This window comes from Tachyglossus aculeatus, chromosome X1, assembly GCF_015852505.1.
Source record: "Tachyglossus aculeatus isolate mTacAcu1 chromosome X1, mTacAcu1.pri, whole genome shotgun sequence".
In the NCBI taxonomy this organism is placed as follows: Eukaryota; Metazoa; Chordata; class Mammalia; order Monotremata; family Tachyglossidae; genus Tachyglossus; species Tachyglossus aculeatus.
In genome coordinates this window covers 16,125,270-16,144,999 of record NC_052101.1, presented here as the reverse complement: position 1 = coordinate 16,144,999, position 19,730 = coordinate 16,125,270, and the positions used below count along the sequence as shown (strand labels likewise).

Below are 19,730 nucleotides of genomic sequence, written 5' to 3'. Positions count from 1 at the left end.
GATCAGGTTGTCCCACATGGGGCTCACAATCTTAATCCCCATTTTACAGATGAGGGAACTGAGGCAGAGAGAAGTGAAGTGACACCCAAAGTCACACAGCTGACAGGTGGTGGAGCCGGGATTTGAACCCATGACCTCTGACTCCAAAGCCTGGGCTCTTTCCACTAAGCCACGTTGCTTCTGAAAAGGGGAGCTATAAAATCAGGGGGACTAGAAAATCTACTTAGGAACATTTACCCTACCTCATCTGAATGTATTAGGGTTTCTTGCAACATTTCCATTGCCGGATACAATCAGAGGTGCATTCTGCTGCCCAAGCAGGTAGGGACCATCTCTATATGTTGCCAACTTGTACTTCCCAAGCACTTAGTACAGTGCTCTACACACAGTAAGCGCTCAATAAATATGATTGAATCAATGAATGAATCAAAAACCTCCTTCTAGTTGTCCCCCATGGAACAGCGTGGCTCAGTGGAAAGAGCCCGGGCTTTGTAGTCAGAGGTCATGGGTTCAAATCCCCGCTCCGCCAATTGTCAGCTGAGTGACCTTGGGCAAATCACTTAACTTCTCTGGGCCTCAGTTCCCTTATCTGTAAAATGGGGATGAAGACTGTGAGCCCCCCGTGGGTTAACCTGATCACCTTGTAACCTCCCCAGTGCTTAGAACAGTGCTTCGCACATAGTAAGCGCTTAATAAATGCCATTATTATTATTATTATTATCATTATTCATGCAGACTTCTGCATGGAAACAGGCGTTCGCTCCATTGAGCCAGACCTCCGAATGGAAACAGGGCAAAATGCCCCCCCAGTCTTTTAACTTCCCCTCATACTCAGTGTAATTCTCGGAATGAAGAAAAATGCTGAACTCTGCCCCATTTATCTGTTATTTCAGGTGTGGCTCCCCTTTTAGTACTATAGATAAGACATCAGCCCAATTAACTGGTCAAAGACTGATTTCTCAAATCTCCTCCGAGAGGCCTTGCCTCCAAGAGGATCTCCAGGATCTCTCATCCCCCCACCCTATGACCCCACCCCCCCAACTAAACCGTGGCTCAGAGGCTCAGACTGAGCCCCCTCCTTCCTCTCCCCCTTCTCCCTTCCCCATCCTCCCACCTTATCTCCTTCCCCTTCCCACAGCACCTGTATACATGTATATATGTTTCTATGTATCTATTACTCCATTTGTTTATTTGTACATATTTATTCTACTTATTTTATTTTGTTAATATGTTTTGTTTTGTTGTCTGTCTCCCCCTTCTAGACTGTGAGCCCGCTGTTGGGTAGGGACCGTCTCTAGATGTTGCCAACTTGTACTGCCCAAGCGCTTAGTATGGTGCTCTGCACACAGTAAGCGCTCAATAAATACGATTGAATGAATGAACGGATGAATGGAAAGAGCACGGGCTTGGGAGCCAGAGGTCATGGGTTCTAATCCCGACTTTGCCACCTAGCTGTGTGACTTTGGGCAAGTCAATTAACTTCTCTGTGCCTCAGTCACCTCATCTGGAAAATGGGGATGAAGACTGTGGACCCCACATGGGACAACCTGATCACCTTGTAGCCCCTCCCCCCAGCGCTTAGAACAGTGCTTAGCACATAGTAAGTGCTTAACAAATGCCATCATTATTATTATTATTATTATTTGGGAACTCACACCCCACACTGCAGCACTTAGGCACCTTATCTTTACAACTCGCTACTTTCCCCTACCTATAACTTAGTATCTTTCTTCCCCACTTGATTGTAATCACCTTGAGGGCAGGGATAACATCTACTAATTCTGTTGCACTCTCTCCAATGTTGGGTAGACCAGAGGCATTATTCTCCACTCTGCCCTTCTACCCCTTCCCCACCAGGGCCTAATTTGAAAGTGTTGTTTTCCCTTTCCTTTCTTCAGCTCTCAGGTGCAGCTTAGATCACGGGCCTGGGAGTTATAAGGACCTGGGTTCTAATCCTGGTTCACCATCTGTCTGCTGTGTACCCCTGGGGAAGTCACTTAACCTCTATGTCCCAGTTACCTCATCTGTAAAACGGGGATTAAGACTGTGAACTCCATGTGGGACAGGGACTGTGTCTATCCTAATAATTAATAATAATTAAGAACAATAATTATAACATTTGTTAAGTACTTATATGTTCCAGGCACTGTTCTAAGTGCTCGGGTGGATACAACCAAATCAGGTTGGATTTAAACAACCGGGGGCTCCCAGTCTCAATCCTTATTTTACAGATGAGGTAACTGAGGTATAGAGAAGTGAAGTGACTTGCCCAAGATCACACAGCTGACAAATGGAAAAGGCTGGATTAAAACCCATGACCTTCTGACTCCCAAGCCTGTGCTCTATCCACTCTGCCATGCTACTTCTCTTTTATCTACCTTTTATCTAGAATGGCTCAGTGGAAAGAGCCTGGGCTTTGGAGTTAGAGGTTAGGGGTTCAAATCCTGGCTCCGCCACTTAGTTGTGTGACTTTGGGCAAGTCACTTAACTTCTCTGTGCCTCAGTTGCCTCATCTGTAAAATGGGGATTAAGACTGTGAGCCCCCCATGGGACAACCTGATCACCTTGTTACCTCCCCAGCGCTTAGAACAGTGCTTTGCACATAGTAAGTGCTTAATAAATACCACCATTATTATTATTGTTATTATTATTGATGCCTAGTAAGCACCTAACCAATACCATCATTATTATTATTATTATTATTATTATTATTAGTCCTTAGCTAATGGGCCCAGAGCTCCTCTAGATACCCTAAAGCATGCAACCATGTGCCCATTCATACATACCTAGGGGAATTTTCCATGGTTTTGGTAGCTATTCTCTTCTCCAGCCCAACTTTGTGCCTAAATCCTTCAAGCCCTAGGGCAGCATCACCCAGAACAGGAATTCCATCCTGGTTCCCTTCATTCATTCACTCATTCATTCAATCGTATTTCTTGAGCGCTTACTGTGTGCAGAGCACTGTACTAAGCGCTTAGGAAGTACAAGTCCAAAGCCGATGTGTTTCTGGGCAAGCCAGTGTGTGCATACACACACAAATACAGTCTTTTAGACTGTGAGCCCACTGTTGGGTAGGGACTGTCTCTATATGTTGCCAACTTGTACTTCCCAAGTGCTTAGTACAGTGCTCTGCACACAGTAAGCACTCAATAAATACGATTGATTGATTGATTGATTGATACACACACACACACACACACATTTTCTCTCTCTCTCACCTCTCACCCTCTCACTCTCTCTTTCTCCCCTCAACATGGAGTTCTGCCTGGCGGCTTAGTGATATAACGTGCCCAAGCCAACCTGTACAGTCAGAGCTATTTTATGTCACCTTTTCAACTGTTCAAAGGGCAGGAGTTGCTGCAACCGATGAAAACCACTCCCTGGGGAGGTATGTTACTATAAAGCAGCCAGTACTTCTACTCTGTTAATGCTAGGCCCCCGGGCACAGATAGATATTCTCTGAGGCTCAGTTAGCCGACCAAGCCAAGGCGGGTCTTGTCCCTTGAATTAGGATGGATAGTGTCCAGCCTTCCAAGCGACCCACACAATCAGTTTAAAGTTTGGCCCTGAAGCCCAAGAGAGAGACCTGGAGGGGGATCAGGAATGGTCTTCAAAATTCATAGAATAATAACTGTGGTACTTGTTCATTGCTTACGACAAGTACGGGCCCAAGCCCTGGTGTAGATACAATCTAAGCAGCTCGGACAAAGCCCGTATCCCATATGGTGCTCGGGAAGAGGGAGAACAGATATTGAATTCCTGTTAAGCAGATGAGAAAACTGAAGCACTGGGAAGTTTCCCAAGGTCACGCAGCGGGAAAATGGCAGAGTCAGAATTAGAACCCAGGTCCTTTGACTCTCGGACCCATGCTCTTTCCTCTAGGCATGATTAGCTTGGGCTCTCTGGAGAAAATGGTTGCAGCTATGATTTTTATGACTGTTGGATTGAGCCTCTAGGTGCCTGAAATACTGTTCCACTCCTCCTTTTGAATTTATCATCATTTTTGTTTGTTCCAACTTCTGTTTAATCTTTCCTTTGTGTCTGCCACCTACTGCCTCCCTGCCTTACACTTAAACTGTGAGCACTACGGGGGACAGGGACCTTATCTATACCTCCTCTGTACTTAATAACTGTGTTTTTTGTTAAGCGCTTACTACGTGTCAGGCACTGTACTAAGCTCTGGGGTAGATACAAGGAAATCGGGTGGGACACAGTCTCTGCCCCACATGGGGCTCACAGAACTTCTCTCTCAACACAGAGTACAGTGTTTTGTATTGTATCAGTAAATATAGTTATTACTACAACTTCTCCTAGTCTGGTAGTTAACACTGGTTTATGTCAGTCCAAGTGACTTTGCTGACTTTGCCAAGGGATTCGTAGTCGTCAGGCTGTATCTGAACTGTGTATTTGTAGCTACCACAGCATTTCGCCCTGAATTCAGTACATTATAAATACCATAATCAGTCAGTCAAACTTGGGTTGTCTTCTGTGTGTGCCTTAACAGCCCAGTCTTCAGCATTGCAGCATCATGAATCACCATTTAACACCTTAGTAGGAGTACGTGAAGGTAATTTTATTTTCAAGGAAGCTGCAGCACAGCTAACGTATTGGGCGGCCCAATATATAATAATAATAATGTCATTTATTAAGCACTTACCATGTGCAAAGCACTGTTCTAAGTGCTGGGGAGGTTACAAGGTGATCAGATTGTCCCACGAGGGGCTCACAGTCTTAATCCTCATTTTACAGATGAGGTAAATGAGGCACAGAGAAGTGAAGTGACTTGCCCAAAGTCACACAGCTGACAATTGGCGGAGCTGGGAATCGAACCCATGGCCTCTGACTCCAAAGCCCGGGCTCTTTTCCACTGAGCCATGCTGCTTCTCTAAATATATATTGCTGATTTCTGATAGCGGTCAGAGAAATTGAGATTTCTTCTAGTGAAAGACATGCATAACGGGACTGATGGGTGGAGGTTTGACTGGGAAGGAGTGGGATAACCAGGAGGAGGAACAAAGGTGGAAGGAGCAATGCAGAGACGTCGAAAGCGATGGTGGATCAAGGGGAAGAGTCAGTCAGCCATATTTATTGAGCACTTACTGTATACAGAGCACTGTACAATATAACAATAAGCAGTCCTGCCACACATGAGCTTACAGTCTAGAGAATAGAACTTTCACTCAGGAAATGATGGAGCCTCTACACTGCAGAAGAAAGTTTGCTCCAGGGCAGCTGGGTTTTCTCTAAGTCCAGCCCACCTCTCTCAGCAGCAGCAACAGCAGAAACTCCTTCAGCTCCAGGCTGGAGCCAGCGTCTGATGTATCCACAACTCTGATTGACTGGGGATATCTTCTCCTCTTGGGGGTCCCAGTGGACAGAGATTTTCTTCAGTCAGTCAGTTAGTCAATCGTATTTATTGAGCACTTACTGTGTGCAGGGAGCTGTACTGAGCAATTGGGAGAATACAATGTAGCAGACATCTCTCCTGCCCACAGCAGGATGGGAACTTGGAGAGATACTATTTAGTGTAACATCTTGTAGTAAACTAACAGAAGGAAGGTTGGTGTTGGGAAAAGAGACCATGACCACAGTCGCAGCTTGAAACCTACCTAAACTGACAGTGGGGTGGCTCGGTTGTGCAGACCGGACAGATATTGCTCGTCTCTAGATTGTAAGCTCGCTGGGGGCAGGGAATCTATCTGCTTACTGGTATAGTGTACTGTCCCAAGTGCTTAATGCGGTGGTCTGCAGACAGTAAGTGCTCAGTAAATATGATTGAATGAATTATTTCCTCCACATGGCATTTGCCCTCCCCCAGTCACTTAGAATAGTTGGGGAATCTTTGAAGACTGACACCCTTCCATATCAAGGCCAGAAAAATCTGGGGCAGAGGGAGATCATCTCTAACTGAATGAAGATTCCAGAAGGATAGACACATATCTGTTGATGAATCAATCAATCAGTGGTACTTATTGAGCACTTACTATGCGCAGAGCACTATACCAAGCACTTGGGAGAATACAACATGAGACTAGATAGTAAGCTCCTTGCATGCAGGGAACTTGTCTACCAGCTCTATTTTATTGTACACTCCTAAGCACGTAGCACGATGCTCTGCACATGATAACTGCTCGATAAATCTGATGAATTGATTGTGAGATGAAGTTGAGTAAATATGCAATTAAATCCTCAAGTTGCTATGTAAAACCCCCCACCCCAAAAAATGCCCTGTTGCTCTCCAGAGAGGGCAAATGAAGTCAGGGAGGCCTCCCCAGGGTGACTACAGAGCGGAAAGGGAGTGACTCAGTATCATCTTCACTCTTGGAAGACCTTTGAGGGTCTGGGAGATTCAGGAACTGGTCCACATCCAGGATTGCAGGTTGAAAGAGGAGCAGCAGGTGGGGAGAGAGAGAGAGAGAGAAGGGAACTGTTAATGATCGCATGATTTGGCACCAACTGCAAAACTCCCCAAATTGTTGCTCCCCCTTGGATGTCAGGATTAGGAGTCCAGAAAGAAAGACAGAACTATTTGTTCCTACATCGAGACAAAGAACGTGGCAGACCCAACCACCCCAGAGGTAGGCTATTTACAAAACAACTGTGAAATCTCAAGAAAGTTCCACGATTTGAAAGTTTGCATCCTGAGCGTTCACCTCCTCCAAGAGGCCTTCCCAGACTGAGCCCCCTTTTTCCCCTCCGCCTCCCCATCCCCCCTGCCCTACCTCCTTCCCTCCCCACATCACCTGTATATATGTTTGTACAGATTTATTACTCTATTTTACTTGTACATATTTAATATTCTATTTATTTTGTTAATGATTTGCATCTAGCTTTTTACTTCTCTTTGTTCTGTCAACTTGACACCTGTCCACATGTTTTGTTTTGTTGTTTGTCTCCCCTTCTAGACTGTGAGCCTGTTGCTGGGTAGGGACCATCCCTAGATGTTGCCGACTTGTACTTCCCAAGCGCTTATTATAGTGCTCTGCTCACAGTAAGTGCTCAATAAATACAATTGAATGAATGGATGAATCCATTTTTCACACCTTCTGCTTTTAAAAGATGAAAGGAATCAGGGCTTTCCGGGATTTCGGGTAGTTTGGAAAGACCTCGAGATAGAACCTGAAACAAAAGAAGAAAAAGTTTAAAATTGGAGCCTGGAGAGAGGAGATATCTGAGACTTTTTTTAATGGTATTTGTTGAGTGCCTACTATGTGTCAAGCACTGTTCTAAGTGCTGGAGTAGATACAAGTTAATCAGGCTGGATATAGTCCCTGTCCTGTCCCACATGGGGTTCACAGTCAAGTAGGGGGTAGAACGGGTATTGAATCCCATTTTGCAGGTGAGGAAACTGAGGCTCGGAGAAGTTAAATGACTTGCCGAAGGCCACACAGCAGGTAAGCGGTGGGGTCAGGATTATAATCAACTAGGCCATGCTGCTTCTTAACTTGAGGAAATTGTGTCTTCTCAAGATTGAAAGCGACTCTTGACTGTAAGCTCTTTGTTGGCAGGGAATGTATCTGCTTATTGTTGTATTGTACTCTCCCAAGCACTTAGTACAGTGCTCTGCACATGGTAAATGCTCAATAAATACCTTTGGCCCATATTGCAGCTTTTAGACTGTGAGCCCACTGTTGGGTAGGGACTGTCTCTATATGTTGCCAACTTGTACTTCCCAAGTGCTTAGTACAGTGCTCTGCACACAGTAAGCGCTCAATAAATACTATTGATTGATTGATTGATTGATTGAATAGTAACGGAAAGAAGTTGTCCAAATCACTAGATGACCTGCCGGGACAGGTGGAAAGTTCCTCAGTACTCTTGCTAAAATGGTCCCAATTTCCAAGGAAATGGCCGCTCCACTTTTCACTCCAGCCATGGGATTCCTTGGGTTGACCAGGCAAAATCCAATCGGGGAAAAACCCTTCAACTGGGAGCAGCCAGGAAAGCAATTCAGTAGAGGTGGGGGGAAACCATTGGCTGCAATGGGCTTTGGACTTACAACCTATGGATTTCATTTCTCTGGATCCTCTTCACTAGCTCGGCTATAACGGCAGGAGACCCCCCTGGGAGCAGTGCAGCAATCAATCAATCAATCAATCAATCGTATTTATTGAGTGCTTACTGTGTGCAGAGCACTGTACTAAGCGCTTGGGAAGTACAAGTTGGCAACATATAGAGACAGTCCCCACCCAACAGTGGGCTCACAGTCTAGAAGAGTGGGCTCACAGTCTAGAAGCAGTGAAGCAGCATGGTGTAGTGGAAAGAGCACGGGCCTGGAGGAATCAGAAGGTCATTCATTCATTCAATCGTATTTACTGAGCACTTACTGTGTGCAGAGCACTGTACTAAGCGCTTGGGAAGTACAAGTTGGCAACATCTACAGACGGTCCCTACCCAGCAATGGGCTCATGGATTCTAATCCTGGCTCCGCCACTTGTGGCTGCGTTGACCTTGGGCAAATGGCTTCACTTATCTGTGCCTCAGTTACTTCATCTGTAAAATGGGGATTAAGACCATAAGCCCAATGTGGGACATGGACTGGACCCATCCTGATTAGCTTGTATCTACCCCAGTTCTTGAAACATAGTAAGCGCTTAACAAATACCATTATTATAATTATTATTACTATTATCTGGGCATCGGTTATGGGAAGCAGCTTCGCTCAGTGGAAGGAGCCCGGGCTTTGGAGTCAGAGGTCATGGGTTCAAGTCCTGGCTCCACCAACTGTCAGCTGTGTGACCTTGGGCAAGTCATTTAACTTCTCTGTGTCTCAGTTGCCTCATCTGTAAAATGGGGATTAAAACTGTGAGCCCCCTGTGGGACAACCTGATCACCTTATAACCTCCACAGTGCTTAGAACAGTGCTTTGCACATAGTAAGTGCTTAACAAATACCATCAGTATTATTATTGTTATTGTTGTAAAATGGGCACCCTAGTGCTTAGTACAGTACCTGAAACATAGTAAGAGCTTAGCAAATACCATAATTATTATTATTATTAGTTGCCTGTGTTCTTTCAACCCCAGAGGACTGCCAATTAAATGGGGAAGGGACAGGGCTACGGTGTTCTAAATTTGGGTAAAGACAGTGGTGATTTCAAGAATTAACCTCAAACAATATGAGAAGCTACAGACTCTCCTCCCTGTCAGGCAGTCAGTCAGTCAGTCGTATTTATTGAGTGCTTACTGTGTGCAGGGCACTGTACTAAGCGCTTGGGAGAGTACAATATAACAATACACAGACACATTCCCTGACAACGACAAGATTACAGCATAGAGGGGAAGGCAGGCATTAATATAAATAAATTACACATATGTACATAAGTGTTGAGGGGCTGAAAAGGGGGGAATGAATAAAGGGAGGAAGTTAGACCAATGCAGAAGGGAGTGGGAGAAGAAGGAAGGAAGGCTTAGTCATGGAAGACCTCTTGGAGAAGATATGCCTTCAGTAAGGCTTTGAAGGGGGGAGAGTAATTGTCTGTCTCCAGGAAGTAATTATCTCCCTGGAGATGATGGGGTCCCAGAGATTATCCTAGAGATAATCTAGACCTAAAAATTTCCCTGCCCAGGTGGCTTTCTCTGCCTCCTCGATGCAGCTGCAGGGTAAGGCTGCTTGCTGATTCGAGGTTTCGCTAAAGTCTCCTGGTAGGGTCTAATGTGTGCAGCATTGAGATCTCCAAATGTCAGTTGTCAAGGTGAAAAGGTGAGGCAAAGGAGAAATATTTCCTCATGTGCACAGCTCAGACCTGCTCCTATCTCCGGAAGAGATAGGAGCAGGAGGATTTCAATACCATGGATTGATCGATTGACTGATGACAGATTTCTGTCATGTTGAGCCCCGCTGAAGCATTTTCTTTCGCAATCATTTCCTAATAACTAGAATGAATATTTGGCTATCTGATGATGGTGCCCTCTCTTCCATTGGTGTGACTGTGCAATCACCTCTCTGGAGATAAGGAAGCATGGAGGAATTTAGATGGTGTCTAGTACAGTGTTTTGTACACAGTAAGCACTCACTACGTAAATACAATTGAATGAATGAATGATTTTATACTGGGTGTCACTTTTCTAGGTTCAGTGAAAACCCCTGCAATACCAGGGTTTTGCATTACCGGATTTTCAAAGTGACTGTTTCAATTGTTTCTGCACATCTCTTAAGGTTACTGGCATACAACTACATTCATTTATTCATTCATTCAATCGTATTTATTGAGCTCTTACTGTGTGCACAGCACTGTACTGCAGCTTGAAAACACTGAAAAGTCTGAATGAATAAAATCAGGTTTTCTTATTTTTCGTGCCTGCCTGCTTTTGTGCACCTAAAAGATCGCATTTTGAGGGAGGAAAAAAGACGTTAAACAAAAAACAACATTCCGGCAGGGTGTTTTTACCTGTGATGATGGTAAGCACGGTTCCCAAGGAAGCACAGGGTAAAAAACGCAAACGCCAAAGCAGGGAGGGACCAGGTTGCAAGGGCAAAACCCATCCATTCCACAATCTCCCCCAAAAAGTTGGCTCCAGAAACGTAAGTGAACATTCCCCCTACATTCAAAGGAGACAGAAATGCATAGGACAATTTTCAACACATAATTAACCTCTTGTCTTTCAAATAAACATGCAGGTGGTCATTCTGTGTGTATGCATGTGTGTGTATGTGTGTTTGGTGTGTACATATGTTTGCACTATATGTTTGCATCCATCTGGATGTCTGCCCACCACCTAAAGCTCAACATGTCGAAGACTGAACTCCTTGTCTTCCCTCCCAAACCTTGCCCTCTCCCTGACTTTCCCATCTCTGTTGACGGCACTACCATCCTTCCCGTCTCACAAGCCCGCAACCTTGGTGTCATCCTCGACTCCGCTCTCTCATTCACCCCTCACAACCAAGCCGTCACCAAAACCTGCCGGTCTCAGCTCCGCAACATTGCCAAGATCCGCCCTTTCCTCTCCATCCAAACTGCTACCCTGCTCATTCAAGCTCTCATCCTATCCCGTCTGGACTACTGCATCAGCCTTCTCTCTGATCTCCCATCTTCGTGTCTCTCTCCACTTCAATCCATACTTCATGCTGCTGCCCAGATTATCTTTGTCCAGAAATGCTCTGGGCATATCACTCCCCTCCTCAAAAATCTCCAGTGGCTACCAATCAATCTGCCCATCAGGCAGAAACTCCTCACCCTGGGCTTCAAGGCTGTCCATCACCTCGCCCCCTCCTACCTCACCTGCCTTCTCTCCTTCTCCAACCCAGCCCGCACCCTCTGCTCCTCTGCTGCTAATCTCCTCACTGTACCTTGTTCTCGCCTGTCCCGCCATCGACCCCCGGCCCACGTCATCCCCCCTGGCCTGGAATGCCCTCCCTCTGCCCAATCTGCCAAGCTAGCTCTCTTCCTCCCTTCAAGGCCCTGCTGAGAGCTCACCTCCGCCAGGAGGCCCTTCCCGCAGTGAGCCCCTTCCCTCCTCTCCCCCCTCGCTCCCTCTCTCCATCCCACCCATCTTACCTCCTTCCCTTCCCCACAAGCACCCTGTACAATATGTATACATGTTTGTACATATTTATTACTCTATTTATTTTACTTGTACATATCTATTCTATTTATTTCATTTTGTTAGTATGTTTGGTTTTGTTCTCTGTCTCCCCCTTTTAGACTGTGAGCCCAGTGTTGGGTAGGGACTGTCTCTATATGTTGCCAATTTGTACTTCCCAAGTGCTTAGTACAGTGCTCTGCACACAGTAAGCACTCAATAAATATGATTGATGATGATGATGATGCACATGTGGGCGTTCACACAATACCCCTTGGTTATTTTACCACCAAACTCTTCCCAATATCTTCAAAATAATTGGTTTCAGGCAGGGTCTCTTAGCTGTACTGTACTCTCCCAAGCACTTAGTTAAGAGAAGCAGCATGGCTCAGTGGAAAGAGCATGGGCTTTGGAATCAGAGGTCATGGGTTCAAATCCCAGCTCCACCAACTGCCAGCTGTGTGACTTTGGGCAAGTCACTTCACTTCTATGGGCCTCAGTTACCTCATCTGTAAAATGGGGATTAAGATTGTAAGCCCCACGTGGGGCAACCTGGTCACCTTGTATTCCCCCAGGCTTAGAACAGTGCTTTGCCCATAGTAAGCACTTAACAAATACCATCATCATCATTATTATTATTATTACAAAGCTCTGCATACAGTAAATGTTTAATAAATACCATTGACTGATTGGCTGAATGATTGATTGATAATAATAATAATAATGGTGATATTTGTTAAGCACTTACTATGTGCCAAGCGCTATTCTCAGCACTGGGGGAGATACAGGGTAACCAGATTGTTCCACGTGGGGCTCACAGTCTTAATCCCCATTTTACAGATGAGGTTACTGAGGCCCAGAGAAGTGAAGTGACTTGCCCAAAGTCACACAGCTGACAAGTAGCAGTGTCGGGATTAGAACCCACAGCCTCTGACGCCCAAGCCCGGGCTCTTTCCACTAAGCCACACTGGCCACGGAAGCTGGGACAGAGTTTTATTACTCTATTTATCTATTTATTTATTTATTTTACTTGTACATATCTATCCTATTTATTTTATTTTGTTAGTATGTTTGGTTTTGTTCTCTGTCTCCCCCTTTTAGACTGTGAGCCCACTGTTGGGTGGGGACTGTCCCTATATGTTGCCAATTTGTACTTCCCAAGCTCTTAGTACAGTGCTCTGCACATAGTAAGCGCTCAATAAATACGATTGATGACGATGATGATGATGATGCAGTATGATCTCCTCGGGCCATCTGGCTCTCCTCACATAATTCAATTCATTCATTCATTCAGTCGTATTTATTGAGTGCTTACTGTGTGCAGAGCACTGTACTAAGCGCTTGGGAAGTACAATTTGGCAACATATAGAGATGGTCGCTACCCAACAGTGGGCTCACAATCTCCCCGCACGTCGGGGGAGAGAAGGAGCTCTCTCACCCTTTCTTCACCTTCCCATGCAGTTCTTCACAATCCTATTCATCTTCTAAATGCTTAGTGCAGTGATTTGCACACAGTAAGTGCTCAATAAATACAACTGAATGAATCAGTTAAGCCCCCATATTCTCTGGTACACTTGACACCTGGGAGCACACAATAGAAAGAGCAGAAGTGTTCCCACCTTTGAGAAGATCCCATCTATCTCTGGCTTGGAACGCCCTCCCTCCTCATATCCGACAGATAATGACTCGCTCCTCCTTCAAAGCCTTATTCAAGGCACATCACCTCCAAGAGGCTTTCCATTCATTCATTCATTCATTCAATTGTATTTATTGAGCGCTTACTGTGTGCAGAGCACTTTACTAAGTTCTTGGAAAGCACAATTCAGCAACAAACAGAGACAATCTCTGCCCACACTGGGCCTACAGTCTAGAAGGGGGAAGACAGACTTCAAAACAAGTGAACAGGCATTAATATAAATAAATAGAATTGTAGATATGTGCATATATACATTCAAGTGCTTAGTATTATTCAAGCGCTTAGTATCAATCAAGTGCTTATATTCAAGCACTTAGTACAGTGCTCTGCACACAGTAAGCGCTCAATAAATATGATTGAATGAATGAATATATACACAAGTGCTGTGGTGGGGAGGAGGGAGTACCTGTATATATGTTTGTACATATTTATTACTCTATTTATTTTACTTGTATGTATTTATTCTATTTATTTTATTTTGTTAATATGTTTTGTTGTCTGTCTCCCCCTTCTAGACAGTGAGCCTGCTGTTGGGTAGGGACCGTCCCTATATGTTGCCAACTTGTACTTCCCAAGCGCTTACTACAGTGCTCTGCACACAGTAAGTGCTCAATAAATATGATTGAATGAATGAATGAATATATACACAAGTGCTGTGGTGGGGAGGAGGGTGTACCTGTATATATGTATATATGTTTGTACATATTTATTACTCTATTTATTTTGCTTGTACATATTTATTCTATTTATTTTATTTTGTTAATATGTTTTGTTTTGTCATCTGTCTCCCCCTTCTAGACTGTGAGCCCGCAGTTGGGTAGGGACTATCTCTATATGTTGCCAACTTGTACTTCCCAAGTGCTTAGTACAGTGCTCTGCACACAGTAAGTGCTCAATAAATATGACTGAATGAATGAAGGAAGGAAGAAACAGATCAAAGGGAGCGAGTCGGGGTGATGCTGGACGGGGGAAGCTGAGGAAAAGAGAGGCTTAGTCTGGGAAGGCCTCTTGGAGGAGGTGAGACTTCAGTAGGGCTTTGAAGGAGGGAAATGTGATTGTTTGGTGGATTTGAGGAGGGAGGGCGTTACAGGACAGAGGTGGAACATGGACCGGGGTCGACGGCGGGACAGGTGAGAATGAGGCACAGTGAGAAGGGTAGCACCAAAGCAGAGGACTATGTGGGCTGGAATGTAGAAGGAGAGAAGGGAGGTGAGGTAAAAGAGAAGAGTGGCTCAGTGGAAAGAGCCCGGGCTTTGGAGTCAGAGGTCACAGGTTCAAATCCCGGCTCCACCAACTGTCAGCTGTGTGACTTTGGGCAAGTCACTTGACTTCTCTGGGCCTCAGTTCCCTCATCTGCAAAATGGGGATTAAGACTGTGAGCCCCCCGTGGGACAACCTGATCACCTTGTAAACTCCCCAGCACTTAGAACAGTGCTTTGCACATAGTAAGCACTTAATAAATGCCATTATTATTATTATTATTATTATTATTATTATTATTATTATAAGGGAGCAAAGTGATGGAGAGATTTGAAACCAGTAGTGAGGAGTCTTTGCTTGATACGGAGGTTGATAGGCAACCCACTGAGATTTTGAGAAGGGGAGTGACATGCCCGGAAAGTTTCTGTAGATTGATTGATGGCTGGGAGACCCATCTGAGCAGGCAAGTCATCATCATCATCATCATCAATCGTATTTATTGAGCGCTTACTATGTGCAGAGCACTGTACTAAGCGCTTGGGAAGTACAAATTGGCAACATATAGAGACAGTCCCTACCCAACAGTGGGCTCACAGTCTAAAAGGGAGAGACAGAGAACAAAACCAAACATACTAACAAAATAAAATAAATAGAATAGATATGTACAAATAAAATAAATAAATAAATAAATAGAGTAATAAATATGTACAAACATATATACAGAGTCCTCTGCCCTCTCTTTTTATGGTATTTGCTAAGCACTTATTCTGTGCTAGGCACTGTACTAAGCACTGGAGTAGATACCAGTTAAACAGTTGAATACAGTTCCTGTCCCACATAGGGCTCACAGTCCTACAGATGAGGTAACTGAGGCACGGAGAAGTAATGTGACTAGGCCAAGGTCACACCAGTGGTGGAGCCAGGATTAGAACCCAGGTCCTTCTGATTCCCAGGCCCCTACTCTATCCACTAGGCTTTGCTGTTTCTCGACTGTAAGCTCCTCTAAACTGTAAGCTCCTGGTGGGCAGGGAACATGTCTAGGAACTCTATTGAAAGGTACTGTCCCAAGCACCTAATACAGTGCTCCACACACTGTAAGCATCCAACAAATACCATTGATTAATTGATTGATTCTGCCTCTTCAAGCAACCTTGCTTCTCTTCCCCTCTCTAGCATCCCCAGATCTTGCTTCTCTTGCCCTCTTCATTTTTTATTGTATTTGTGAAGGGTTTATGTGTCAAACACTATTCCAAGTGCTGAGGTAGATACAGGATAATTAGGTGGGACACAGTCCCTGTCCTGCATGGGCGGTCACAGTCTAAGTTGAAGGGAGAACAGGAGAACTGAAGCATTGAGAAGTTAAGTGACTTGCCCAAGGTCACACAGAAAACAACTGCCAGAGCCAGAATTAGAATCCATGTCCTCTTACAACCAGCCCAGGCTCTTCCCACCAGGCCACGCTGCTTCTTCTCTTCTTCCTCCCATTCTCCTCCTACATTACAAGCTGCAAAGAAACTGTTCTTTACAGGAGTGAGTCATCTTACCAAATGTAAAAATGGAAGCCCCACTGTTGAGTAGGGACTGTCTCTATATGTTGCCAACTTGTACTTCCCAAGCACTTAGTACAGTGCTTTGCACACAGTAAGCGCTCAATAAATACGATTGATTGATTGATTGATTGAAGCCTCCTGTCATTTACAGGACAATAAAATCATGAGGGAATCGTGGGATTAATTCATTCATTTAATTGTACTTATTGAGTGCTTACTGTGTACAGAGCACTGTACTAAGTGCTTGGGAGAGTATAGTACAACAATAAATAGATACATTCCCTGCCCACGATAAGCTTACAATCTAGAGGAGGGGAGACAGACATATATATTTTCTTATTATTATATTATCTAATGGAAAAGGGGAGCTTAGTCAGGGAAGGCCTCTTGGAGGAGATGTGCTTTTAAAAAGGTTTTGAAGGAAGGGAGAGTAATTGCCTGTCAGATGTGAGGAGGGAGGCATTCCAGGACAGAGGCAGGAATTGGGCAAGATGTTGGCTGTGAGATAGACGAGATTGAGTCACAATGAGAAGGTGCCACCCAAAAGTTCATGTGGTCCCATACCAAACCTCCAAGCAGGTAAATGTTATGCAAGACAACTGGCAGCTATCATTTCTCACTGTTCATTCATTCAAACATTTATTGAGCACTTACTATGTGCAAAGCACAGTACTAAGCACTTGGGAGAGTACACTATAACAATAAACAGGCACATTCCCTGCCCACAACGAGCTTCCAGGGTTGCATCACACTGATGGCCAAGAAGTTCCTCCTAAGGGTAGGCAAAGGGGGTGCAATTTCCATAAGAAAAAAAAATAAATAAAATGGCATTTACTGAGTACTTACTATGTGCAAAGCACTGTTCTAAGCGCTGGGGAGGTTACAAGGTGATCAGGTTGCCCCACGGGGGGCTCACAGTCTTAATCCCCATTTTACAGATGAGGTAACTGAGGCACAGAGAAGTGAAGTGACTTGCCCAAAGTCACACAGCTGACAATTGGCAGAGCTGGGATTTGAACCCATGACCTCAGACTCCAAAACCCGTGCTCTTTCCACTGAGCCACGCTATTATGAATCCATCAAAATCCTATCAATTCGACCAATCCCAAGGCGAAGGGTTTGAACTACAATCCAGCATGGTGCCGCCTCCCCCTGACAGTCACATCATGGCCTCAGCATTCCCTGCTCTAGACTGGAAGCTCACTTTGGGCAGGGAATGTGTTTATTGTTATCTTGTACTCTCCCAAGGGCTTAGTACAGTGCTTTGCGTACAGTGGGTGCTCAGTAAATGAGGGTTCATCCATGTCTCAGACTGCTGCTGGCCCCCGGGGGATTTATTTTTTTTTTAGTCAGTTTCTTAAAAAAAAACAAGCATGAGGCTTCTCTTTTGTCTCCTCCATCAGCCCTGCGGAGAGTCAGACTTCAGGCAGCCAGAATCCTCCCAAAGAGTTGGGACAGCTTTGGTTTGCACCGCTTTCCTGCTTCAAGGGAAGGGAAAGGGGTTAATGGGAGGGGAGATAGACCCCTCTCCCATGAGGGGCTCACAGTCTCAATCCCCATTGTACAGATGAGGGAACTGAGGCCCAGAGAAGTGAAGTTTTTGTCTCCCCCTTTTAGACTGTGAGCCCACTGTTGGGTAGGGACTGTCTCTATATGTTGCCAGTTTGTACTTCCCAAGCGCTTAGTACAGTGCTCTGCACACAGTAAGCACTCAATAAATATGATTGATGATGATGATGATGGTGATGATGATGATGAAGTGACTTACCCAAGGTCAATCAATCAATCAATCGTATTTATTGAGCGCTTACTGTATGCAGAGCACTGTACTAAGCACTTGGAAGTACAAGTTGGCAACATATAGAGACAGTCCCTACCCAACAGTGGGCTCACAGTCTAGAAGGGGGAGAGGTCACACAGTAGACCAGTGGCAGAGGCAGGATTAGAACCCATGACCTTCTGATTTCCAGGCCCAGGCCTTCTCCACTACTCCATGTTGCTTCTCTTGCCTCTCTGCCCACTGGTCTGACTGTGGAGTAACCACCCCCCCACACACCCCCCACCCCTCCAGCCCTTTCTGCAAGGAAAACGAGGCAAGACAGTGGAGGATAACGCATTTTTCTGCTTCCCCAGTTCTGGCCGCCAGTCTGGAACCTGGGAAAATGAGCCAGGACGGAGGAGGAAAATGTGCTTTCTTAATCAATCAATTGTATTTATTGAGCGCTTACTTTGTGTAGAGCACTGTACTAAGCACTTGGGAAGTACAAGTTGGCAACATATAGAGACGGTCCCTACCCAACAGTGGGCTCACAGTCTAAAAGGGGGAGACATCTAAAAGGGGGAGACATAAAAATAATTATGGTATTCGGGAAGCGCTTACTCTTTGCCAGACACTGTTCTAAGCACTGAGGTAGATACAAGGTAATCAGGTTGGACGCAGTCCCTGTCCCACATGGGGCTCACAGTCTTAATCCCCATTTTACAGATGAGGTAACTGTGGCACAGAGAAGATAATTCAATTCAATCATATTTATTGAGTGCAGAGCACTGTATTTATTGTATTTATTGAGACTGGCTCTGCCAGTTGTCAGCTGTGTGACTTTGGGCAAGTCACTTAACTTCTCTGTGCCTCGGTTACCTCATCTGTAAAATGGGGATTGACTGTGAGCCCCCTGTGGGACAACCTGATCACCTTGTAACCTCCCCAGCACTTAGAACAGTGCTTTGCATGTAGTAAGCGCTTAGCAAATGCCATCATTATTATTATTTATTGTACTTACTGTATATATTGAGTGCAGAGCACTGCAGAACATTGTATTAACAGCTTGGGAGAGTAAAATACAATGACTTGCCCAAGGTCATACAGCAGACAAGTGGCAGAGGCAGGACTAGAACCCAAGTCCGCTGACTCCCAAGCCCGTGCTCTTTCGTTCATTCAATCGTATGTATTGAGCGCTTACTGTGTGCAGAGCACTGTAGTAAGCGCTTGAAAATGATGATAGCATTTGTTAAGCACTTACTATGTGCAAAGCACTGTTCTAAGCACTGGGGAGGCTACAAGGTGATCAGGTTGTCCCACGGGGGAGCTCACAGTTTTAATCCCCGTTTTACAGAGGAGGGAACTGAGGCCCAGAGAAGTTAAGTGGCTTGCCCAAAGTCACACAGCTGACAGTTGGCAGAGCCAGGATTTGAACCCATGACCTCTGACTACAAAGCCCGGGCTCTTTCCACTGAACCACGCTGTTGCTCTTGCCACTAGACCATGCCACTAGACCGGCCACCTCCCCAGAACCTGTACAGATGAGCCGGGACAGGGGATGAAATGTGCGCAAAGTCGGCCTGGTTTCCTTCCTCCTACGGCATTTCATGGAAAGTCCCACTTCCCTCTTCCCCTGCCACCGCCTCTGCTCGGAAAATCGGGCAGCCTAGTAATTCAAACTATAAAATGGATTGGGCAATTGCCATTAAAAAACACCTGTTTGTCACGATATCTTGAAGGATTTCACCCAAATAATATTTCACGGAGCAAAATGCTCCCACCTGCAGCAGCGCGACTTAATGGAAAGAGCCCGGGCTCGACTTTGGGCAAGTCACTTAACTGCTCTGTGCCTCAGTTCCCTCATCTGTAAAATGGAGATTAAGACTGTGAGCCCCACGTGGGACAACCTGATCACCTTGTGTCTACCCCAGCGCTTGGCACATAGTAAGCGCTTAACAAATACAATCATTATTATTATTGTGGACCCCTCCCTAAAAGCCAAT

The 19,730-nt window shown here is 45.2% G+C and overlaps 1 protein-coding gene across 1 annotated transcript in view; it reads right to left on the bottom strand.

The window, feature by feature from the left end:
* Nucleotides 1-6,072: 6,072 nt before the first annotated feature.
* SRD5A2 (steroid 5 alpha-reductase 2) overlaps nucleotides 6,073-19,730 on the bottom strand; it is a 77,391-nt gene continuing 63,733 nt past the window's right edge. The window contains 3 exon segments of the mRNA XM_038771665.1: nucleotides 6,073-6,356; nucleotides 7,044-7,119; nucleotides 10,391-10,541. Coding sequence (XP_038627593.1) covers nucleotides 7,053-7,119; nucleotides 10,391-10,541 — 218 coding nt within the window. The 3' untranslated portion in view covers nucleotides 6,073-6,356; nucleotides 7,044-7,052.